Source organism: Phocoena sinus, chromosome 7, assembly GCF_008692025.1.
Source record: "Phocoena sinus isolate mPhoSin1 chromosome 7, mPhoSin1.pri, whole genome shotgun sequence".
NCBI classification, from domain to species: domain Eukaryota; kingdom Metazoa; phylum Chordata; class Mammalia; order Artiodactyla; family Phocoenidae; genus Phocoena; species Phocoena sinus.
The window spans coordinates 107,191,252-107,206,877 of record NC_045769.1 but is presented as its reverse complement, the minus strand read 5'-3'; the positions used below and the strand labels follow the sequence as shown (position 1 = coordinate 107,206,877).

Sequence of the window (15,626 nt, the reverse complement as noted above, 5' to 3'; positions counted from 1 at the left end):
GTATTTTAATGATCTGCTCTCTCTCTCTCTCTCTCTCTCTCTCTCTCTCTCTCCCCCTCATTCTTCCCCACTAAACTATTGGCTCTTCGAGGACATCTTATTGATATATGTTTTCTGTAGGTCCTACTACAGAAACTGGGAAAGTAACTCCAAAGATAGGTTTGTTGAGTGAATAAACAAACATCCTGTACTGATTCCCTTTCTATCTTTTGGGCTATGAAGACAGCATCCCTCACAACACCAGGGTGCCTCTGGCTTCCCTGGTGGCCTCTACACCTTTATACAACATAGGGTTTTTCATACCCATGGTCCTCACCTGCAATCTATTTAATGCCCAGATTCAGTCCTTGCTCTGAAGGAGTTTTCTCTCTGCCTTATCTCAGAGCTCGCACCTACACTCTGGAACTGTCTCTTCCAGCAAGGGGCAGGGTGCCTCTTCTCATGTTTTGTTGCCCAGGTTGGAGAGGAAGCTAAAGTGAGTGGAAATTTCCTGCTGAGTGGAGAGCAGTAGAAGGATTCTTAGAACTGAAGGTTGAGCTGAGATTCCTCTAGCTTCTGCCTCTCATCTCCTCCCCAGGCTCCAAAGGATCAATTTCCTATGCAAGTGATTCCCTCAACACTGTCACACTTGGAAGAGCTAATTGTTCTAGTATATGAGTCATTCTTGTCCTACTGTTCTGTTTTGTGGGAACTTACCTGGTCCTTTCTACTTTAACCAGATAACAAATAAGGGGGAGAAGGAGGTGAATGACACTTAATCAAAGGGTTATAAGTATTTATAAAGGTTTGGAGATGAAGGTAGGATGATTCAAAGAAGGCTTGAGATAGTTGGGGAATGGATTCCAGCCCTGACGTGGAGTGAGGGCACTTGAGTGCACCTGAGGGCACCCTTAGTACTGACTCAGGTGCTGGGTTACCCATTTGAAAAGCTTAGCAAATGCACGGGGCAAAAGCAAAAAACGTGGGGGGTTGTACCACAAATATTTATTTCTAGGACCTCAATCTTTATGATAGGGGCTAGGCAATCACTGAAGTCTTCAACGAGAAATACATTATTATGTTATATTCCCTTATGTTTATTTTATGCTTTAGGATTGCTTTTCTTTTTAACTGCTGTTGGTGAGGTGGTGAGGGAGTGAAGTACTCCAGTCCTTTAAACTTTAGTGTGCCTATATTTGTAATCTGGCCTCGAGAAGCTTTGTTAATCTCAGAATCAAGGATGCCCAGTGGTCTTGTCAAGTCATTAAATGAGATGAGAAAAGGAGGGAAATTGAACAAATCTTTTTCTTTTTTTCTTTCTTTCTTTTTTTTTTTTTTTTTTTGTGAGCCCTAGATGCCAAGCTTTGTGCTTGGTCCTTTAGTTATGCTCTTTCACAGAACCTTTACCAGAACTGACTGAGCTCAGCTACATTTGCACTCCAGCCCATCCCCACAACACTCAAACTTTTTTTACAGATAAATAGACTGAACCTCAGAAAGGTGCATAACCCGTCTAAGATCCCAGAGCATAAGTGATGGAGCTGGGATTTACACCCAAGCCTGTCCCACACTAGGGATTCCTCTCTTGATCTCAGGGTCTTCACCTCTCAAAGGAAGACATTAACTCCATGGACTGAAAATGCTGGGCCTCCTCCTTCTTTACAGCTCGTAGTTGTGCTGGCATTTTGGTAACTGGGGTTAATCTGTTTAATGACTTTAATATATTTTAAGTAGGGACCCTGTAGATTACCTCCACCACCAGGGCACAGGTCGGGGCACCTGAGCCTTAGAAACCACTGGCCAAATTACAATTCTCAAATCATCACCAGGATTTCTCACTCTTGCCTGCAGCCCTGGTCCCTAAGGATTCCTTCCTAGAGTCACACAGAGCAGAGAGGAGAAGGACTAGCAACTCAAGACTATACCTTGAGGGAGGGTCTGTGTGTATCTACTGGAGGCCTCTGGCTGGCTGAGTATAGTGCTAACCATCTGCCCTCTCTTTATAACTGGTTCTGAGTAATGCCTGAGACTGAGATGGAGCAGTAGCTTACCCCTTTCTGTTTTTACTAAATAGCTTGTTCCTTTTTTTTCTTCTATTTTTTTGTTTTTGTTGTTATTTTGGTTTTTGTTGTTGTTGCTTTTTAAATTTGGCTCTGCAAGACACACGGGATCTTAGTACCCCAACCAGGGACTGAAGCTGCGCCCTCGGCAGCGAAAGCACAGCGTCCTAACCACTGGACCGCCAGGGAAGGCTTGTTCTAAGTAGGGAGGAAGGAGAAGAGATAGGGCAACGGGGTGGGGGGGTGGGGGGTAGGAGTGTCACAGAGACAAGTATGTCATGTGACTGTGTCAATTAATTGATTTAAAGTTAAAAAACAAAGAAACTCTCCATCTCGATTTTTTTCTACTACTTCTGTGCTTTGGAAATGGTATGTCTTCCACAGATATGTGCTTATCATTGGCTATTGACTGATTGGTGGGAACCCTTGAGATGGAGAAGAGAAGGGAGTACCCCACTGTTCTCTCACTGCCCTATTTGTGCCTTTTGTTTGTGGAAAGAAGACAGGAAAGAGAAAGAAAAAGAAAAAGGGGTCATATATGTAAATGCCCACCAGCATGCAGCCTAGATGTCCCATCAAGGCCTCAGTCAAGACATGTTCAAAAAAGATGTCATCATTTCCACCTCCTTTGTCCTCTAATCTGGCTTCAACCCAGACTTTTAACTCTTATTTCAAGAGTCAATACTAGAGGTGAGTCCCTTAAATTATAATCATTCAGGAATTGTGATTGTGTCCTATATCTGCCAATGACTCCTGAACTTCCCCCCAATCAAAAAAATGAATATTCAGTCTTGACTTATCCCATAATCCATATCCAGACAGTCACCTAAGGCTACTGACGTTCCTTCCAGACCTTTCTCAAGTCTTCCTCTCATTGGCTACCCCCTTGCACTAGTTTAGGCCCTTATCTTCTCTTCCTGCCTGGTCTCTGTCCTACATCTCATGGCTACCAAATGTGTATTTCCATGGAGCAATCACAGTGAGCCTCTGGAAACAAAAGTCTACCCATGCTAGTTTCCCTGCCTAAAATCCAGTGGTTTCCCTTCCCCTCTCCACAGGGCTAATTTAATCTTCTCCACATAAGCCTGTGGAGTTAATTCACCTAGGTCAAAAATATTTATTAAGGACCTGCTATATGTGAGACACTGCTTGATAAATTGGAGCTTCCATGGTAATGAAAATAAACAAGAATCCCTGTCCTCATGAAGCTTACATTCTAGAGGAGAGAGATAGGACAAGAAACTAGATAAATAGATAAGTTGTATCGGATGTTAGATAGTGCTTAAGTGGTTTAAGATTGAAGTCAAGGAGCTGGATTGCTGTATTAAATAAGGCACCCAAAGATGACATCCTTGAGTCAAATTTTGAGTGAAGTCCTGAAGGAAGTACAAGTACAGGTAAGCAATGTAGATACATGAACAATCGTGTTCTAGGCAAAGCAAACTCAAGCATATTCGAGAGCTCTGGAAATAGCAAGCAGGCCAGAGTGGCCTGTGTGGAGTTACAGAGGGGACAGGAATAGGTGAGATCAGAGAAGTCACAGCAGGAAGCGAGCAAGGGGTGTACGGTCATGGAGGTGCTCTTAAGCCACTGCAAGATCTTTGGCTTTACTCTGCATAAGAAAGGAAACCATGGAAAGGGTCTGGACACAAGAGTGTCACGATCTAATGTTTTAATAGGATCACTCGGGTTGCTGTGTTCAGAAGAGGCTGTAGGGGAACAAAAAGAGGCGCAGGGGTATGTCAGTTAAAGGTAACTCATGTGATCCAGCAATCCCATTCCCAGGCAAATATCCAGAGAAAACTCTAATTAGAAAACATACATGAACCCCAATGTTCATAACAGTACTATCTGCAATAGCCAGGACAGGGAAGCAATCAAAGTGTCCATCGACAGATGAACAGTTAAAGAAGATATGATATATACATACAATGTAATATTACCCAGCCATAAAATAGAATGAAATAATGTCATTTGCAGTAACATGGATGGACCTAGAGATTATCAAACTAAGTGAAGTAAACCATACAGAGAAAGACAGGTGTCATATGATATCACTCATGTGGAATCTAAAAAATAATACAGATGAACTTATTTATGAAACAGAAACAGACTCACAGACATAGAAAACAAACTTACGGTTACCAAAGGGGAAAGGGGGTGGGTGAGGGATAAATTGGGAGGTTGAGATTAATATAAACACACTACTATATATACAATAGATAAACAACAAGGTCCTGCTGTATAGCACAGGGAACTATACTCAATATCCTGTAATAATCCATAATGGAAAAGAATATATACAAAAGAAAAGGTCACTGCGTCAAATGCCAGTGAAAGACAAATGAGGAAAAGACCATTGGATTCGGCAAGATCCAGCCACTGTTCTCTTGAGAAGTGTGATTTTGTGGCCGCTCTGTGACAAACATTCATTGGGTAGGTTTAAGAAAAAGGAAGAGGAAATTTGGAGACCAAGCCTATAATCAACATTTCCAAGGAACTGGGCAATAAACTGAAAGAGAAAATGGGGCAGTACATGGAGTCAGATAAGAGAGTGAGTTTTCCTTCCCTCCCGAAACCGTAGTTTTTTGTTCATGTTTTTGGTTTTCTTTAATGCCTGTAATACTTGCATGCTTTATGCTTTGGGAAGCCATTAAGTAGAGCTGGAAAAAGGCTGTAAAGAAAGGTGAGGAGGGTAATGCTGCAGTGATGCTGTCCACTAGGTATGAGATCTGACCCACAAGTGATTGGTCAGGTCTTCGCTGGAGCCATTAGCTGTTTGTTTTCAGCAACCGGAGGGAAAGAGGTACACAGACACAGATGGAAGTAGGTGGAGAAATGTGCTGAGAGTGTGTGGATGTTCTCTTCTGAATGCTACATTCTTTCACAGAAAGAAGGAAATGAAGTCATCTACCAAGAGTGGAGATTGAATTGTAATTGTCGGCAGTCGAAGGAGAGAGAGGGAAAGTTTAAAATTGCCATCTAGGAGATCAGGAGGATGGATGAATTAACAAAGACTAAGGGGTGATTTCTGGGCAGAGTTAAGAGCTCACCTGAGGTCATGATTCTAAAGGAGGATGGTCTGGACTCTGCCCATTTTCTATTGCGATCCACTATTGCCTGATGCTCCTCTTTGTACCAAGACCCCAGGAATTCTGTGGAGTGCCTGACACACACTCTGCTCTTTCAGACAGCTTTGCAGGGGCTCACTGGGACCCTCTGCCTCTTTCTTCCCCACCCAGCCAATTTGAAATCAACGTCAAGACTCAATTTATTCCTAACTTCCTCCAGAATATAAGTACCATTGATTTTTGGACAACATGTGTTTGAACTGTGCAGGTCCATTTATACGAGGAATTTTTTCAATAGTAAATATTATACAACAGTACTACAGGATCCTCCATTGGTTGAATCCACAGATGGGGAACTGTGGATACAGAGGAACTGAAGACAGTGAGGGCCACCTATAAGTTATACTCAAGTTTTTGACTGGGTGGGGTGTTGGTGCCCCTAACGTCCCCTCCTTGTTGTTCAGGGTTACCCATACCTGATGCCCAGATGAGGTGGGTGCCCTCATCCATGCTCCTGTATCACCTGTGCACACTCCTCCCACAGCCTTTACCCATCCCTTGTGAATTCCTCATTATGCTACAGTTCAAGGGTTATCAACACTGAACAGGCATCAGCATCACCTGCTCCCCCTCCCCACAGAAAAGTTTCTGATTAAGTAGATCTGACATAGGGCCCAAGAATTAGTATTTCTTACAAGGTCCCAAGTGATACTGATGCTGATGAGGGGGATGCCCCCTGAGGACCACTATTCTAATTCTCCAAAGGCTAGGGCTGAGTGTGGTTTTTACCTGTCCCCAGAACTTGGCTGCACAGTTGGCTCAGGGTCGAAGCACAGAAAAATTGTATTGAGCACCAAATGCACATTTGGCTGAATGAGAAGAAGGGAAGTAAGGTACCTGAATGGTAAACACTCTGCCCTCTCGGTTAATCTTCAGGTGGTGCAGTCTTCTGTTGGCAAAGTTCTCTGTATCGATGGTGAATACATGGGTTTCTTCCTTGCTTAGCTGGTAGCGAACTTGTAAGCTTCCTTAAAAGACAAACATTAGACATTAGAATTAAAGATAGGAGCCATAAATGCAAAAATATGATCAGATTGTCTTTTAATTGATTGTGACTGTTTTCTAGGGACCCACGTCTCAATCTTTTCATTATTCACATTCTTAAAATGTATTATATATCTTGTGACTATAACATCTAGGTCCATATTAAAAATCCTGAGCATAGCTGAAATACTTTTGTGTGTGCGTGTGTGTGCATGTATGCGTGTGTATGTGTGTGTGTGTGTTATCAGAAACCAAAATACCAGTTTGGAAAGTAAAACAACCACAAGTCTATTTTGTAACTGGATTATGAAAACTTTAATAAGATAAAATCTTTTCCCACGCTCTCTTCAATTTCTACCATTTCCTAGAACTCCCTTTTTTCTTAATTGCCTTCCTGGAATTTCAGAATATGTAATGTGAAATAAGATTGTAAAGTAATCTAGGCAGAATAGGAGAGAATAATTTGGGGTAATGAGTCAACCAATAGCAGAAGCTCCCTACCGCTAATCCTGGTTTCCTTCATTCCTCCTTTCCTTTTGGTTCTGATCACCATCAATTTCCATTGGGGTTGTATTTTCTCACTTAAAAACTAATCAATAAAAATAAAATAAAATAACATAAAAACAAAAAAAACTAATCATAGGTCCCTAGCAGTAGCATATTTGGTGCAGAGAGGAGCTCAGACATGAGGTAAGAGGTCTGCCAGGGGAAGGGAAAGGGCCTGCCAGGGGAAGGGATGGTGGCATGCTCCTTCTGGCTCCTTCTAAGAACTTGGGTTTTTAATATATAATTCAACCCAATAAAATAAATCAGCATGTGATAATTATGTGTCAGGCATGGTGACAAGGACCACATTCCTTGAAGTTATTTGGGACTCTCTTACCATCCCACTGTGTGGGTCATTCATGCACACATTCTGTATGTACCTATCCATTTTAGAAATCACTTCCATTTTATACATCTTTACCAACACCTGCCTAGCAACCATCCATCTTAGATGCCAGTAATCTCAACCAGGACCCTGTCAAGGTATTTATTCTATATCTTCCCCAGCATTCCAGTTTAGGTCTAAAACACCTCAACCATTTCTTCTAGAGCTCTACAGATATTGATCTCACCTTCTTAGGATGTTTGATGCAATCAGTGACTCCCTAAATACCCTAAGAAGAGCTCCTGAAATCTCTTGCTAACTCATTGTCACACAGCTCCTAGGAGGAGAAAGTCAACCCATGGCTTTTCAACATAAGTTTGACACAATTAAGGGCTGACTCCAGTCTTATAGGAGGCACTGGGGTGAGATGGTGACAGTCAGGGCCAGAGGTTCATTGATCACCTTCCCCTCAGCTTTGTATTCAGCTGTTTCGTCAGTGAGCAAAGAGGCACGTCTCTCTTTCTAGTGTATATTCTGGTGTCATGAGGTTACTGTCAGCTTCTTGGGTGGCATTACCCAGGACCCCAAGAAGTTCATTGCCCTAAAGTCCTCTTCTATCTCCTTTTTATGATTCATCTGTCTGCTTCCATTTCCTCCCTAGAGTCTCCCACCACTACCTTTGCATCCAAAAGTATTTAACATAATGATAAACTTTGCAAGTTTATATATTGTCCAATAGACAGGGAACTGACAGAGGGAAGATGTTCTGAATCTAATAAACAACAACAAAAGGATGGTCTTAGACAGGTGTTCACTACAATTTATTCAGGGAACTATAATGTATCCCCTCCTGTGTGTTCTCCATTTCTTCTTCTTTTTTGTTTGTTAGTATATGTTGACATTGATACATTATAAAGGGCATGCATTTGCGGGTGTGTGAATATGGGCTGAAATAAGATGTTCACGGTGTGGAAATTAAAAATTGATTTGAGCCCCAGTTAAGACTTTTCCAAATATGCTTCTGGAATAAACATACGTATAATGGAATAACCTTTGGTAACCGGCAACTATGCTGTAAAAGTTTTAATGGCTCTTATTAATATTGGAGCACTCTAGCTGTATCTAGCCTCACTTTTTTAGGTCTCCAGGCAAAATTCATATCATCATTTTTAGAACTATGCAACAGGAATTATCAATGTCATTTAAAAAAATGTCGAAGAGAAATCTGATTCCCAAAAAAAATTGTATTTAAACACAATGATAAGGAATCTACTTTAAATCAAAGAGGATGTAGTCAAATTCTGTTAAACTTCCTTACTACTCTCTGGACAAAGTTACCACCCCTTGGCTTCTATTATGCTTGAGTTCCTGCTTATGACTCCTCTTTTATCTAGAGCAGTTTTTTGTTCCTTCCTCCGTTTGATTGATGAAGGAACAGAGGGGCAGGAAGGAATAACTTTTCATCATTCATAGTAAGTGATGGACTCAGAAATGAAATCTAGTTAGCTCTAAAGAGCATGGTTTTCCCATGGAACACAGGGTCCCATGTGTTCATCTCAGCCAAGAACGGTCTTCCACTTCGACTTTTCCCTTTAAGCTTATTCCTACTCAAACTCCAAATGTAAGCACCAGGTTACCTCTTCCAGGAAGCCTTACCTGGCTTCTCCAAGGTGCCCTCTTCTGCTCCTATAGATCCTGTGCTCACTTCTAGCCTAACATGTATTGGGTTGTGCTGTCTATTTACTTGCTTATTGTCCCTTCCTTCTTTCCTTCCCTCCATCCCTCCTTCCTTCCTTCCTTGCCTCCCTCCCTCCCTCCCTCCCTCCTTCCTTCCTTCCTTCCTTCCATCCTTCCCTTTCTTCTTCCTTCCTTCCTTCCTTCTTTCCTTTCATTCTTGTCAAAACAACATAAATTTATTGTGCTAAATTCTGGAGGCTAGAAGTCTGAACTGTTATCTCAAAGGCTCTAGGCTAGGATTCTTCCTTGCTTCCTCTGAGCTTCTGGTGTATGCCTGCATTCCTAGGCTTGTAAATGCATCACTCCAAGTGCTTCTTTTTGCTTCACATGGCTTCTCCCTGTGTCTCTCTGATAGATCTATATTCAAAGCTGATCTAATACTCTACAAATGATAACTATATTCCTTTAGCAAACCTTTTTACTATTTATATTCTTCTTGACAATCACCTACTCATAAGAAGATGAAAATTATGGACTAGAAACTCAGAATTGGAAATTTCAACCATATATCTAGTTCAGCATCTCAATTTAGGCCTTAGGAGAAAGATTCTCACACCTCAGTTTTTTCAAGAGCTTCACTTTGTTGTGTTTTATGTGTTCCCACTTTGCCAGTCTTCCTACACTAGTCTGTCTTCCATACTGTCATTAGTGTGAGTATTCTAACATAGACTTACTCGGCCATGTGATTCTACTGCTTAAAAAATTCCAAGGCTCCTTAATTTTACATGAAACATTCCAACTGCTTAGCCTGACATGCAAAGTCCTTTTCTTACCTTCCAACTTTATCGCATATATATTTTTCATAACTGAATCACATGTGAACTATCCCAAATAACACCCCCCAAATAATGCTCCTCCTTGCCTTTGTGCACTTTTTCTTCCTCTGGGACCAGTCCTGCCTCCTTATCTCTATGACAACCACTTCTCCTTCATTAAGACCCACCTGATGTGACCTAGGTCTCCACTTGCTCCCAAAACTGAAAGTATCTTTCCTTCCTATATTGTCACTGTGCTCACTTTTAGTAACAACCTCAGTGTATCACGCTTTGCTTATCTTTCTCCTTGAACTTAAGCTTCTCTAGGAGGAATAGATTCTTATTCATCTTTGTGTCTATAGAGAATAACACAGGGTCTGCTATCTCAAGTCGCCAAAAGTCATTTGTTGAATAAAATGGCCACTCTGGAGAATGTTATTACCACTTCATCAACATTATAAAGTAGCAATTATTCAATGTCTACTGTGTGTCAGATACTAAATTAACAAATAGTTATAATGTTATAATTCTATCTTTAAGGAGTTCATAATCTGAAGCAGGCAAAAGCAAGGTCATACTTGTCTGCTTATATGCCTATCATGTATTAGATTATTTATTTATTTTAACATCTTTATTGGAGTATAATTGCTTTACTATGGTGTGTTAGTTTCTGCTGTATGATAAAGTTAATCAGCTATACATATACATTAGGTTTTTAATCTGGTACTAAAGATAATTTTTATCAGATTCTCAGATTAGAAAGTAGAATTTCAGTGGAGTAAAATGCTCTAAAAGTAAAACATAATAATAAAAATAATAGTAATGATATTCATAATGAAATGGGATTCAAACCCAGGAGTATAGAACTTTAAAGTGTATGTTCCTCCCACTAGATCATGTTGCCTCTGAAGACATGTCTGGCCAAATAGATGGATGAGTTGATGAATAGAGAAGTGGATGGTTGAGCAAAGGGAAAGGTGAGTGATTTGATAGACAATATAGATACGTTTTGTGAGTTCAAAAGAGTGAAGACAATGAGCACTTATAGGGTTGAGGTAATGAGAAACAATGTTTCAGAGAAAGAAGTTTATTGAAGAAGGTAGAACTGAATTAGGCAAAAAAAAAGTACTATGCTTATGTAGCTGTAGAGATATAAGCAGAGCCATGTGTCTGAATTTTACCATGCTTGAAGTGTAGACCCATAGGCCAGTAGGGCTGATGAGAATCTTGGCACATATTTACCCAACCAACCTCCTCATTTTGAAAGATGGAAAAACTAAAACCCTAGAACTTGGAAGAGAGTGGTAATAAAGAGAGAAGCCATATGGAGAAGGCTTGTATTAGAAGGACAAAGAATTTGGACTTGTTCTTGTAAAGAGGGACCCCATAAAGGGCTCTAAGCACATTGTGACTGGGTTGATTTATACAAAGTTATATATATATATATATATATATATATATATATATATATTTTTTTTTTTTTTTTTTTTTTTTTCTGGACACACAGGCTCAGCGGCCATGGCTCACGGGCCCAGCCACTCCGCAGCATGTGGGATTTTCCTGGACTGGGGCACGAACCCGTGTCCCCTGCATCGGCAGGCTGACTCTCAACCACTGCGCCACCAGGGAAGCCCTACAAAGTGATATTTAAAGAAAATTATCCTGGGTACCCAGTGTTCATGTCAGATCTAAAAGGGAAGACAAATATACCAGCTCCCACAAACATCAATGGAAAAAACCCATGAGGTGTTGGAGTACCACTATGGAACAAGAGTCCATTCTTATATTTCTGTTAATAGAGCATGTCAGTTTCTTGCTTTATCATTTGACTTTGAAAGAAGGAGCTCTTTTACATGTTGATTCCCATCCAATCCTCATCAGTTAACATCAATTACACACTTATGCAGCTTCCTATGCATCCTTTAGTGTCTGCTAATCAGATCATTCTTACCAACTAGCTCCTCTTCTATCTTCACTGTCTGATCCATCCTCTGGTTGCTTAGGCCAAAACTCTAGGAGTCATTCTTACTTTGTTCATTTCCTTTACCAGATATACATACTACACATCCAAGTCATCAGCAGCTCTCTTGTCTCTACAAAGTAAATCCTGCATCTCTACACCTCTTTCCAGCTCAGCCACCACACCGTCATCCATCCATCACCATCTCTCACCTGGACTATTGTAACACATCTGAACTGACTTCCCAGATTCTAGTCTTAACTCTCTTTTCCCTCACATCCCTCCATTCTATACACAGAAGTCAAAATAAGCTTTTTTAAGGGTGAATCTGATGTCATTAATTTAAATGTTTTAATGACACCCCAATGCACTTCGAATAAAATCCTAATTCTTTCTCTAAGGTCCTACATGACCTTATTTCATTCTACACTTGCCCTCATTCACTAAACTCCAGCTACTGTTGACCTGCTTTGTGTTCCCTAACATGCCGAGTCCAACGCCTGCCCTAGAGTCTTTACAGCTGCTTTTCTTCTCCACGTGGAATGTTCCTCTTACAGATATTTGCCAGAAATCCCCTCCTTATTCATGGGCCAAATGTGACCCATGTAGTGATGCCTCATGTGTCCATGTACCCCTACCTCAATACCTCCTCCTAAAAATGTTTTCCAGACTGTCAGTCATGATTGATTAGTACATCATGGAATCAGTATCAGAATTCAGTATCTGTTATTACTAACTGCAGCCTCTCTGTAATTCCAATTATAAGCATTTCACTCTCTGACTACAATCTTCTCCTTTTGGGTTCCCTTCATCTAATCCCTGGATTCCCACAATCCTTTATCTTTTTTTTTTTTTAATTGAACTATCGTTGGTTTACAATGTTGTGTTAGTTTCAAGTGTACAGCAAAGTGAGATATATATATATATATATATATATTCTTTTTCAGATATTTTCCCTTATAGATTATTACAAGATATTAAGTATAATTCCCTGTGCTATAAGTAGGTCCTTGTTGTTTATCTATTTTATATAAAGTAGTGTATATTAATCCCAAACTCCTAATTTATCCCTCCTCCCCTTCCCCTTTGGTAACCATAAAGTTGTTTTCTCTGTGAGTCTATATTTGTTTCATAGATTTCATTTATATAAGTTTTTTAGTTCCACATATAAGTGACATCATATGATATTTGTCTTTCTCCATCTGACTTACTTCACTTAGTATGATAATATCTAGGTCCATCCACGTTGCTGCAAATGGCATTATTTCATTCTTTTTATGGCTAATAGTCCACTGTATATATGTATCATATATTCTTTATCCATTAATTTGTCAATGGACATTTAGGTTGCTTCCATGTCTTGACTATTGGAAACAGTATTGCAATGAACATTGGGATGCATGTATCTTTTCGAATTATACTTTTCTCTGGATATATGCTCAGGGGTGGAATTGCTTGATTATGTGGTAACAAAAAAAATGGGCAGAAGATCTAAATAGACATTTCTCCAAATAAGAATACAGACAGCCAACAGGAACACGGAAAAATGTTCAACAATGTTAATAATTAGAGGAATGCAAATCAAAACTACAAAGAGGTATCACATCACACCGGTCAGAATAGCCATCATTAAAAAGTCTACAAATAGCAAATGCTGGAGATGGTATGGAGAGAAGGGAACCCTCTTACACAGTTGGTGGGAATGTAAATTGGTGCAGCCACTATGGAGAAAAGTATGGAGGTTCCTTAATAAAACTAAAAATAGAACTACCATATAACACAACAATCCCACTACTGGGTGTATATCCTAAGAAAACCATAATTCAAAAAGAGTCATGTACCACAATGTTCATTGCCGCTCTATTTACAATAGCCAGGACATGGAAGCAACCTAAGTGTCCATCAACAGTCCATCATCTGGAATGATCTTCTCTGGGTACTCACAAGGCTCCTCCACCTCATCCCTGACTCCTTCATGTCTTTGCTCAAATATCACTGGTTTCAAGAGTTCTTCTCTGATGGCCATGTTAAAAACTGCAAGATCCCCACCTCACTCATACTATCTCTGATTCCTTTACCCTCCCCCCTTTTTTTTTCCAAATAGAGCTTATCATCTTGTAACATTTTGCTTCTTGTTACATTTATGACTTACTGCCTATCTCCCTCCATTAGAATGTATAAGGGCAGAGATTTAATAAAATAGAAGAATCTAGAACAGAAAACATAAGTATGAGCCACCATATGTAGGGAAAATATTGTTTCAGACCTACAAACCCATGCTGAGTCACTATGTAAAAACATTTCTTACTGTATATTTTGGCCAGACATTGTCAAAAGGGCCTGGCCTTTCAAATAGCTATCTCTATAGTATTTATCACCAATCTACTCATTTATTAATTTGCACATTTTTCCATTTGTTCAGTGATTTTCATCCCCCATTTAAATTGAAAGCTCCATGGTAACAGAACTTTACCTGTATTTCTCCCTGGGAGATTCTCAGTGTCAAGAAAAATGCTTAGCATATAATTGGGTGGAAGGGGTTCAATAAATATTTATTGAATTTTTTAATAGAATGAATGAATGAATAGGTATTTTCAGTGATATATGAAATATATTCCCTTTATCTCATCCATGCTTAAACATATATAATGCAAGCAATTATTTAAGGGTTAATAACAATAATTTTAATAATTATCATTGTTATAGCTATAAATGTTAGCTATTATTACTGTTATAATCAGTATTATTAAAATATCATTTATTGCCCATTTTGTTCTAAGAATTGTCTTAAATGCTTTTCTCATACTTCATCTTTAGACCTCAAAAATATGTCATACACATTATTATTTTATGCTAATTGTACATATGAGGACAACTTAGTTTGTCTAACTTGGATGGACATTTAAATCTCAGCCATTTCACGCAGACCTTTCCTATAATCTGATTGTGATTTGCATTTCCCATAACCTCAAAGCATGGAAGGGTAGCATCCACACTCTGCATCTCTTCCTTACACCCACCATATGAAGATAAAGCATCTAATAAAACCCACTTAGATGAAGGCATATGTCTGTATGCTAATCCCGCTTAGCTAGACTTCACAGAGAAAACATAAAAAAAAAATTTGTGGCCATTGTGAAGCCAAACTCAGTTGTCCAGAGCTTGTTCTCATATCACCACATGCACAACTGGATGCTAAATTTCATGAGATGTCTCCAAAAAAACCCAAAAAACAAAACAAAACAAAAACTCCATATTTTTAAGCTTCTTCAAAAAAAAGAAAGTTTACACTTAAAATAATTGCACACTCCATGGAAGATAAAGTCCATTATCATGGCAAAGTTAAACATTATGGTTATTCTCCTGAGTTTCTATCTTTGGCAAGGTGAGGACAGATTAGAACTGAAAAGAATCAGTTACCCTAAAGAAAATATTCTCAGCTCTTTGAGAATTTCTCATGAGTCAGCAACTGCAATGTGCTGGGCACTCTCAGATCCACTCAGCTCTGATGGTTTTCTGGGGTTCGATTCATTTCTTATTCAAAAACAACCTTGAAATCTCTCAGAGGAAGTCATAAACAGGTACAAAATCTTCCAGCCTATTTGGTGATGGGTTGTGGTTTACTTCATACAGCCTTATTCTAAGAACCTTCATAAGCAACAATTATCTTCTTCTATTTTAGCCTTTCTGTTTTCGTTTGCACAAAATATTTCACAATCTCTTACCTTTAACTGAAAAGTCATTTGCATAGAAAAAGAGTCCCATTACTGGGAATAAATGCAGACCAACTATCCCTTGTCCATAGCATTCTGTCCAGACCCACTGGTTCCCTATTACCTGCATCATGTAATGTCAGCCTTTTTTCAACAAAAGAAAATTATATAAAATTCTGAAATTAGGAGTTTAATTTTGTATTTGTCAGTTGATATGTATGAATGAAACCAAACAAGTTCCTCTGGTTCAGGCTTGTCCTCTGAATTTAGTCTTTACAGCATGTGTAAAACACACAGACCACAAAACTCCATAGGAGACACTGGTCAATGCTTTACGTGTTTGGAGATTTCATCATGCTACTAAAGATCTGTTTTCCTTTCTTCTGAGACCCAATTAGAGTTTACTTCCATTTAAAAACTCTCTCCTCTTATTTGT

General features: G+C 39.4%; 1 protein-coding gene across 2 annotated transcripts in view; it reads right to left on the bottom strand.

Annotated features, from left to right (window-relative positions):
• CNTNAP5 (contactin associated protein family member 5) overlaps positions 1-15,626 on the bottom strand; it is an 876,608-nt gene that overhangs the window by 44,920 nt on the left and 816,062 nt on the right. For both annotated transcript variants that reach the window (XM_032637306.1, XM_032637307.1), the window contains exon 20: positions 6,008-6,138. In XM_032637306.1, coding sequence (XP_032493197.1) covers positions 6,008-6,138 — 131 coding nt within the window. The remainder of the gene's footprint in view (positions 1-6,007; positions 6,139-15,626) is intronic.